The 9,768-nt window shown below is 42.3% G+C and overlaps 1 protein-coding gene across 10 annotated transcripts in view; it reads right to left on the bottom strand.

The window, feature by feature from the left end:
- Positions 1 to 9,768, bottom strand: part of nhsl1b (NHS-like 1b) — a 104,285-nt gene that overhangs the window by 11,451 nt on the left and 83,066 nt on the right. For 7 of the 10 annotated variants that reach the window (XM_023400452.2, XM_023400453.2, XM_023400454.2 and 4 more), the window contains exons 2-5: positions 9,469 to 9,621; positions 5,576 to 5,703; positions 2,953 to 3,157; positions 692 to 823 (exon numbers count right to left, since the gene is read on the bottom strand). In XM_023400452.2, the coding sequence (XP_023256220.1) occupies positions 692 to 823; positions 2,953 to 3,157; positions 5,576 to 5,703; positions 9,469 to 9,621 (618 nt within the window). The remainder of the gene's footprint in view (positions 1 to 691; positions 824 to 2,952; positions 3,158 to 5,575; positions 5,704 to 9,468; positions 9,622 to 9,768) is intronic. The other 3 variants (XM_023400455.2, XM_023400456.2, XM_023400459.2) reach the window with 1 other exon arrangement.

Here is a 9,768-nt window from a genome sequence, read left to right on the forward strand (position 1 = left end):
GGGGGGGGTTTTAGTTGTCCATGATCAGAGGCCCAACGTCTGATAATCAGTACATGGTGGTAAGCAAGACACACATGGGACACATGCTAAGATTATCAATATGGCCCCAGGATTAAGGCACAGAAACACAATTAACACACAGAATTCACAGAAATGAGGCAGCACAAAGTTGACCCCGAAGGATTATGACACAATACGTATTTAAGTATGGCAATCCCTGTACTTAACTTCTCTTATGTGACATGATTTTCCAACAGGCAAAGTCTAAAAGGAGATTATAATATGGCAAAAGTTTCTCGAGGAGGAAAAAGGGCAATATTGAAACCACAAAACAACTGAAAAGGATTTCATAACTGGTTCTTGGCGTTGGATACAGTTAAACAGGGTGGAGGAGAGCAAACGAGGACACTTGGTGTGTGTAACTGAAACAGGGAAAGACTGAGCAGCTGCAGGGCCTTGATCCAACACTGTGGACTTGCATGTGTCATTCTCTCCTTCTCCATATGACATACTCAGAACAATACCAGTGGAGTGTGTATTGTCCAGTCAGTATACAGTTTTGTTGATGGAAACATGATTCCATAGAGTTAGGTTACAGGAAGTCATGAAAGGAGGAGGGCTACTTGTCCAGAGTGTTGGTACAGGTCTATGGACAGTAGAGGGCAACATATAGCCCCACAGTGATCCATACCTAGCTCCTGGTTGATGTTGTCAGGCAGCCCTGATATTGTCTTTCTGCGTTTGACCTTCTTGGGCCGGCGGGACACGGTGTCAGTGTTAATGAGGGAGCGCCGGATGCTCGCCTGTCGGTCAAACACTGCCCCTGGTAGCCGGGAGGGCGAGAGCAAGGCAGGCGGACACACAGGCAAACAGCAGTCGGTTAGTTGGAAGGAATAAACTCAACAACATGCAGTTTTTTTTTGTTTTTGTTTTTTAAAAGAGTTGGACATGCAACGTCAACAGGGCGGGAAACCTAAAGGGTCAGTTCAACCAAATAACGAGGCATTTTCTCTCTTCCATCTAGGTATATCTAGCCATGGAGAGAGTTTTGATTTTATTTGCTCAGGGTTTTGAGACACAAGTCTGAGATAATATTAGAGGTAAGTGAGAAAATGTTTTTTTCTTATTTGGATGAACTGACCCATTTTCAGCCACCACCCAAAGTGTTGAAAAACAATTCACCGGCCATTTCCACTCTTTTACTAACAAAGCCTTCGTTTTTAGAGCAGAAAATGGCTGTGAAGCGTTAAGTGGGGCCACAGTCTAGTAAAGAAAACTTTACTTTTTTTGGCTGATTCCCAACCCTGAATACAAGTAACTGTCGACATATATGTAAGATACAGTGTGTGAGAGGTAGAATACATGCTATTACCACAAAAACACATGCACAGGACAGATATGAGATGAAGCAAGCACGCGCATATACACAAACACACACCCAGTCTTTCATTCCTCTCAATATCTTTCTCACTCTCTGTCCAGTTTCCCTGGAGGAAGAACAATATCTCACTATGAACTGCTCTTCTTTCTGCTATCTGGCTCACTGGGGACGGCCTGCAGGCGTTAGGGAAATAGAAACTGATATGAGGGCAGATAGTGTCTATCACATTTCCCCTCAAAGTGACAGGAAAGTCCCTGATCTCTCTCTGTGCCTGTTTTACTCTCTCTTTCTCAATAATCTAAGGTGACAGCAGATGAAGTCAACAGTGATTTACATGGAGTGGGACCACATTAAGCTCTCATTAGTGCCTAAAGGATGATGGGATCACAGTTATATCGGTCTTGACACCAGCAAAATTTAGATGTTGATACTCAACTGAAATTTTTACACCCTATTCTCAAATGATGCAGATGTGAGTTTATATCTTATAATATATTAAACAATATTGCTAACTGAATGAGATGCAATATATACAAATATATGCATGTATGTGAGAGACATGCTAACATGGGAATAGCGTTGACACATTTTGCTTTGTACGGGTGTTCATCTGTCAAACGCCCTGTGATCTGACATAAAGTCAGTGAAAAAGCCTTGACCCTTGGATGAGCTGTCACACAATTTTCAAACACAAACGCACGCTCACACACGCATAAAGGAAGGTGAAGGTCAGTCTCCCGGAAGCATGATGGAAGGGGGGAAAATACAGAGAGATACAGGAGAAAAGCCAGACACCCATGACTGACACAAGCTGTTTTTTTCCCTCAGTGGATGACTGGGCACAATAATTGATTAGTCTATATCCACTCAGCCACAGAGGGTTGATTAAAAGAACAGTCTGACAAATTTGCTTATTGGACTCATTCACTTATTTTTTCTTTGCTGCCTTACTGAGAGTAAGAAGGGACAATCGATGTGAGATACAGTATATGCAAAAGACAGTTAGAAAATTTTTTTGAAAGCATGTTTTTACTTTTGTTGGAAGGTAACTCTCCTCCTCCTTCCAGCCTTTGTGCTAAGCTAAGCTAACTATGACATGTAGCTTTCTCTCTGTATAAAAAAAAGGTGTTGTCGACGACACACTGATATTTGCAGGCTCCCAAAAGTTTTACTTCTGCAACATTTCAGGTTTTGTAGGTCAAAACGTTCAGGAGACTGCAAATTCCAATGTTTGGACAACATCTACACTGTGCCCCTTTTTTTTTGGACTCTCCATATTAAACATGATGAGCTAATGCTCGGTGAGACAGATAATCAAATCGTCAGAACATTCCTTTAAGACAAACAAAACAAAACGTGTGATTGATGGTGAGAGATTGAGAGGTTAATGTTACAGAATAGACACCATGGATGAGGCCAGATCAAACCTGAGGTAGTTTGATATTTCTATGTTTCTACTGGATCTGGAACTAGAGGACCAGGACACTGATGGGGACTGGTCGCTACTCACTAGTGGTTGAGATATGGACAACATGGCTGAATGAGTGCAGTTGTCAGGACATGTGCCGTACCTGTGACGTTGATTGCGACTATGTCCGTAGGCACGGCCTGGGCCACCTGCCTCATCTTCTCCTCCGGGGTGGGGAGGGCTCCGGCCTTGTTCCATATCACCTTTCCGTCAACCTCGGACACCTCCCCTTCTCCCCCCCCTCCCTGCGGGGTCTGGGGCCTCATGGAGAGCTGAGATTTGTCGTCCTCCACCGACGAAGCTGTGGACTGGACGAGAGAGGGAGCAAGTTTTAATGAGACGTAGAACATGAAGTAAGGAACAGGAGTGGGGAGATGGGAGAGAAAGGTGAATGGAAAGAGAGTAGAGACAGAATAGAAACAAGGAATGAAAAAGAAGAAGAAGAAAAGTGACAGGTAATTTAGATGACAAGGGACGAGGGAGAGAGCGGAATGCATAAGGGAAGAAAGAGGCAAGACAGGAAAGTAGAGCGACGGAGGTGAGAGAGATGAAACATGGATGGAGGGTAATGAGAGACAATGGAAAACAAATGTATAGTTGTACTGAATTATAGCACAGAACTGATGGATAAAGTAAAACGTCAATGTAAAAGGTCAAAAGAATATAAGAAAAGGTGAGTGGGAATAGAATATTATACAACTTAATTGTCCAAAACCATAACTGACAAACTGTTCAGATATATTGGCACATAAACAGACTTTTATATATTGCACTGCTGTGACCTTTAGCTTGTGGTGCTGTAAACATATTTCACGATCAATCAAACCTAAATGGAAACACACATACGTACAGTACACACTACACAACATACACGAACACGATCAGAGTGAACGGGCCGCGCAGTTTGAGATGGGAGGAAAAAAAGAAGTGAAGAGAAAAAGCGAGAGAATCACTCATGCATTAAACTGTCAGAAGAGTTCTCATTCGTGGAGCAGAATTTACTGCAGATATGAAACAAAACAATGTTTTAAATTGAGCTGTTTAGTCAACAGCAAAACCTCAGATTAATACTTGTGAAAAAAATGAAGTCAATGCCAAGGTCCATTTGAGCTTAAATTATTAAATGACATAAATATTTAAATGTGAGGACACACCAGCTTGAGTTCAGAGCCACAGTGATCCACGAATGTCTCTGGTTAAAGATCAGTTTCAGGAGCAAAACCATCAGTCCTTACTTTCACTGCATCAGCCAAAATTAGTTTGTTTGCATCCAGAACACCTTCAGCTTTTACGCCATGGGAAAAAAAAACAACTGGTAGGAAATCTTCCGTGTGATCTTGTTTCAGATACATTTCCCAGCAGCTCCCAAATGTAACCCCAGCAATAAGTCCCTGTTTCCACTACTGTTTACCCTGACAATCCAAACCCTCAGACTGGCTAGAAAACATGGTAATTAGTGTTTTCATTCAGACCACGCATGGATAAATGTGAGAAATAAGTGGGAGGCAACAGAAGGGGGAGGAGAGGGAAGAATTTTGGGAAAAGCCTTCAGTGAAAGAGTATGGTGGCAAGCATGGCTTGTTATTTTGCATCATTGTGGCTCATCCAGGAGCCCTGTTTCTCCTTTTGAAGCTACTGTCAGGCAAAGTTAGGCTCACTGGCCTCAGGACAACAGGAAGGGATGGGGGGAAAAGAGGGGACAGGGGGACAAACAGAGGAAGAGAGGAAGGGGGAAGGAAGGCAGAGAGGAAGAGGATTGGCTGGGGTTGAAGAGAGGGAGAAAGGGGGTGAGTGTGCAGAAAGTACAAACACGGATAACGAGAGATGGGAGTCGACAGTTTAGAAAGACAACAGCATGTTATAGAGGTCACAGGTCGAGGCAGGCATGAAATGAGGGACTGGCATCGAGGGGCTCCGGGGGTGAATGGGGACCCCGATAATAACAGTGAAAGACTCGCTGGCCTTTTCAGGACCCCAAATATCATGTCTGAGCTTTTGTGTGTGAGAAATAAAAATAGGGAGATGACAAAAGAGAGAAGAGGAGGCGTATCTGGCCGTCAAACTTTCTAAACTTCACACTAATCGTCTGCCAGACAAAAGAGCAATGAATAATTTTATAGTAGTAATAGTTTTTGTCTGATTTATTTTCTTGTTGTACTTTATCCCTGTCTGCTTCCTTAATCTCTGCCTCTCTCTTTTTCTCTGTCTCTCTCCATCCATCACCTTCCTATGAAATTAATGGACTGTGACAGACAGAGTGAGTTGAACATTAAATTCAGCTGTGCTTTTTCATGAGAACGTGACTGTTAACTTTAATCTGGTTCTTAATGTTCCATTGATCCCAATAAAATATCCCAAAATCTGATCATATCACAGTGTCAGTCACAGTAAAAGAACTTAAAATCCTAAACTTCTAAAACTTTTTTTAAAAAACCGATAGAAACTGATAAACTTTATATAAATCATAAAGTTAAAGTGGGAGAAGAGACTGAACTAAAGCTGAAAAGAAGCTGTGAAGAGACTCATAAAATGTATATCTCCAGTCCCAACCACTAGAGGGCAGACTGATACTGTTTAAATCACTGGAGGTGAGTTGTCGCATTGATAAATCAGCACTAGACTATACATGCAGTGCCACTGACTGTTATACAGTTGTTTGTTTATCTTACAAGGTTAACCACAAATAAATACATAGAAATACGTATGTGTGCTGTGCATATGGATACCTTCTTGTCATTTTCATCGTCCTCGTCATCCTGCAGGCTGCTGGTGGATTGAATCGGGTCAGAAAAGGTGGGACCCTGGGAGTAGTACTGGGAGCTCCGGAAACCATCTTTCCTCAACTTGTCACATTCTGAAAACAGACAGAGAAAAACAGACATGTTATTTACAAAAGAGTTTGATGGATGAGATCTTTGGCTCAAATTAGGATTTACTGGGTAGCTATGATGATGACAAATCTCTATTTAATAACCCATCTTAGAACACAGCTTTTGTAGACTGTGGTGCAGAACAATTTTTACTGTTTGGAGAAAAACAAATATATTATCAGAGCTTCACCAACCATACAGCCTCATTGACAACTTTGACTATTTAAACAGACCCAAATGGTCAATACAAACAGGGGCAATGGAATGCACAATGCTTCAAAGGCTACAGTAATTTGTGCATAATTCATATTTAGAATAAATCAGCCAATAACCCCATTATACAATTGATATTTATAAGACATAGCTGTGTAACACTTATAAACTCTACACAGTATACCATTGGTTTTGTATTTGTGTGTGTGTGTGTGTGTGTGTGTGTGTGTGTGTGTGTTAGTCACGAGAGTGCAGTCCCTGTTGGATGCTGCTGAGCGCTGCTCACACCTCCTCTCGTCACCACCTGCTGCGATGTGAGTGTGATGTATTTGCGAGTGTGTGTGTGATAAGAAGCGAGTTTATAACTGAATGTGTGTGTGTGTGCAACCAAAAGAGGAGGGTGTCAGTTTCAGTCTGTCACACACAGATGGCAGAACTGTCCCCCTCTCCTCCACCACCCCTCCCACCCCCCCTTGTCTCAGGGAGCATTTAGCACATCATCTCCCTCTTTGACTGTCTGCTGATAGATCTAATAGTGCATCCTTTGTCTGGTGTTTTAATAGCTAATTATATGCATGTAGTATTACTTCTAACGCCTCAACTAAAACACACAGTAGAGGATTATCCGCGCTTCTACTGCTGCCTGCGGGATAACGAAATCTAACAAACTGAGGGAAACCTTACATGGATCTGTTTTAATGAAGCACATCTTGAAAAAAGTCTGAACATGTCCCTCTCACCTACAGTACCAACTTAAAAGCTTTCATGACTATTTTTGTGGGTTTCCCTGCATATTATTCATACAAATGTAAAAAACCCTCCGGGCCAGTCTTTCATCTTGCATCTTGGGGATTTATTCAGTGTGTGATGCCCAATCAAGACACCTTTTGGTGAATTACATGTATACCAAGGCACATGCACAACCGTTTTAGCCTTGCACCTCAAAGATTCTGCTTGTGATCCCTTTTATGTCCCATCCATCTCCATAGCTAATTACAGCCCATCTCTACGGAGCGACACACCGGTGCATGTATAATACTGTCAGTTAATGGATCCTAATGGGGTTGGCAAACATTGCTACTGTAACAACAAGCTGATGTGGCAGTGGTGTGGAAGAAGGGATTTAGGAAGCATGATGATAATGAGCATGATGACGGGGAGCGGAGCTGATTGGTGACAGTTAATAAAATAAATAAGCTCTGATGAGCTGAGAGCTGCTTGTTGCTAGGCAGAACTGAAGGGAGGGGTAAGTGACACCAGAGGAGAATGAAGGATGTTGTGTACAAATATAATATAATGATATGAACGGGGTATATGTATCTATATTTCACAGTAGCATACAAATTTGCTTTAACTGGCCTTAAGCAGCATGGTGCCTATCAGTGCACCAAATAGGCACCAAAAATGTGCATAAGATAGTCACTGAAATGGCAGTGTAATGTCAAAAGTGGAATACTACACATATTTAGAGCCTGGATAACTAATCCCCAAAAATATTTTCAAATACAATTTGATCCTGGTTGTGTCCGCCAGTTTGCAGAAAACCTATGACCTTGTATGTCTCTTCACTGGTGTTCGAGCCTGAACACATCACCATTTACTGTGCAACTTTTCTTTAAGGTAGTCAATTTAACTGTCAATGCAAAGTATGAACCTAATGATGATGGATATGGGATTATATTGGTTAACTGTTTTTGATTATCTGTTTGACGTTGTAAGAGAAGCTTGGATGCAAGAAAAATATTTCTTTAATTAGTAATTAGTTCCCTGATGTATTTGGACCTGCTGGCACGCTCTCTGTAACTGACGAGCCGTCCGCAAAAGCCTCGACGCTTAACACGAGATTAAACCCATGTGAGTGTGAAAGGAACAAAGAGAGGATGCACGTTGCAATCTGATTGGTTATTGATTATTCTGCTTTGCAGAGCAGAAAGCAGACTCGTGTACCTTGCTATGGCCATGCTGGTGGCACTGAATTGAATGACTTGTTACAGGAGCTGCACGTGGTTTACACACAGCACATAGTTATAACTATTATAAATATGTGAATTGTGGGCATTTAATTCCTACAGAGATGGTTGTATCACTGTATTTAGAGATAATGTTCAATAAAACTGTCATTACTATGAAAGGTCTAAACTTATTTTCCTAAGGCTGGGCTGTAACTAAGTGTGTGACCGCCACTCTCAGCTTCCCGGGAAGAGACAAGAGCGAAAACAAACATCAAGACTTAAATGGACAGCACAGATGCTCTCATTGGACACCTGTTGGCTTTCAGTTAGGACCCCTGGGGCTGGTAGGTGATGATAGGAGGCTAGGATGGTGGAAAGATAAAGGGGGGCTGCATTAATCCTACCTCCCAGGTGGTGTTTTATCTATGTTTGCGTACCAAGCAACATCAATATTGCAGGATGTGATGTGCAACAACAACAGCACAGGGGTCAAACAATGAGAAAGACAACGGTAACGTGTGTGTGTGTGTGTGTGTGTGTGTGTGTGTGAGTGTGTGACGGCAGGTGACTAAGTCTTTACACACCCTAAGCATCACGTTACATACGCCTCCTCTCCATTTACCTCTCTTTCTCCCTTTATCTCAGTGTCTTTTTTATCTGCTGACACACAAGGCCACCCCAGCATGTACACAATCCTTTTACTGTAACACACCACCCATGTACACACATACACACCCATATACACACTTCTAGCTTTTCTCCCACCTGCCTCTAAAATCTTTATCAGAGGAATGGGCGGACACAACGCAACTTTCCCAGGAACTCTGGGTGAAAACAGGTGCCAGTATCGACTGGTTTTCCCACTTCCTGTTCTGGTAAAGTTGTGAGAATATTAGAAAGTCGTCACTCTTTTGCGACTTGACTCCCTGTGTTTGCTTGCCAACAAGGGTGTGCCTAATCTCGTCTAATTGTACTGGACAAACAGGAAGAAGAGGATCTCACACTGTTGTGTTGTTGGCTAAACACAAATTACACGTTTAGACATTTTTACAGCTGTGGAGAACTCGATGTGTTGGGGTCTTCACCTTGATGCCATGAAATGTGATCATGTCTATCAACATTCCCATAAGTGATACTTGTCATGGTGTACATTTTGGTTGATTTGGCTGAAGGTCGGGCATTTGGACATGTCAAATTACATTTGCATTCTGGGAAATTGTAAGGAACACTTTTCCTAACTTTTTGACATTTTCTAGACCACGCAATGAATCCATCAATCGAGAAAATGATGTGCAGATAAACTGAAAATATATTGTTAAGCCTAATAAACAACCAAGATTTTTCTAATGACTGTCCTGAAAAATACTCAATGCGCACAAATTTCGCTAATGAATCCTCAAGCTGTGGACTGCTGGCTATTGATGTTTGGTGTCACTCCTGACAATATTCATCAAATCCTTGAATATGTGAGCCTGCAACAATGCAAACCCAGCACCTTCCAACTGATTCCTCTAACCCCGATGTTCTCTGTGTTCATGGATCCGCTCTAAGTTTGGTTAGTGATCCAATTTGAATCATCCTTACCTCGCAGTGCGGTCTTGAGGTTGACTTTGGCCTGGCGGTGGAGATCTTCTACGCAGGGCGGCCTGCTGCCTGGTAGGAAGACGTTCTCTTGCTGGTGCCACGGAGCTGTGTAGTGAACCGTCCACTTGCTCTCCTCATCCAGGTTAGACACCGCTGCACAGACACACACAGCAGGTTATGGAAATTAGTGTATCATTCATTATCTTTCAAATTTCACTGGCCATGGTGGATCTCCTGAAGGATGTTTTTCTTCATCATTCATCAACACTATTGTTGTCAAACTCAAGCCACAGTTGTAAT

Source organism: Seriola lalandi, unplaced genomic scaffold (genome assembly GCF_002814215.2).
Source record: "Seriola lalandi dorsalis isolate HSWRI2012SDOR001 ecotype SW California unplaced genomic scaffold, Sedor1 jcf7180002052504, whole genome shotgun sequence".
Lineage (NCBI taxonomy): Eukaryota > Metazoa > Chordata > Actinopteri > Carangiformes > Carangidae > Seriola > Seriola lalandi.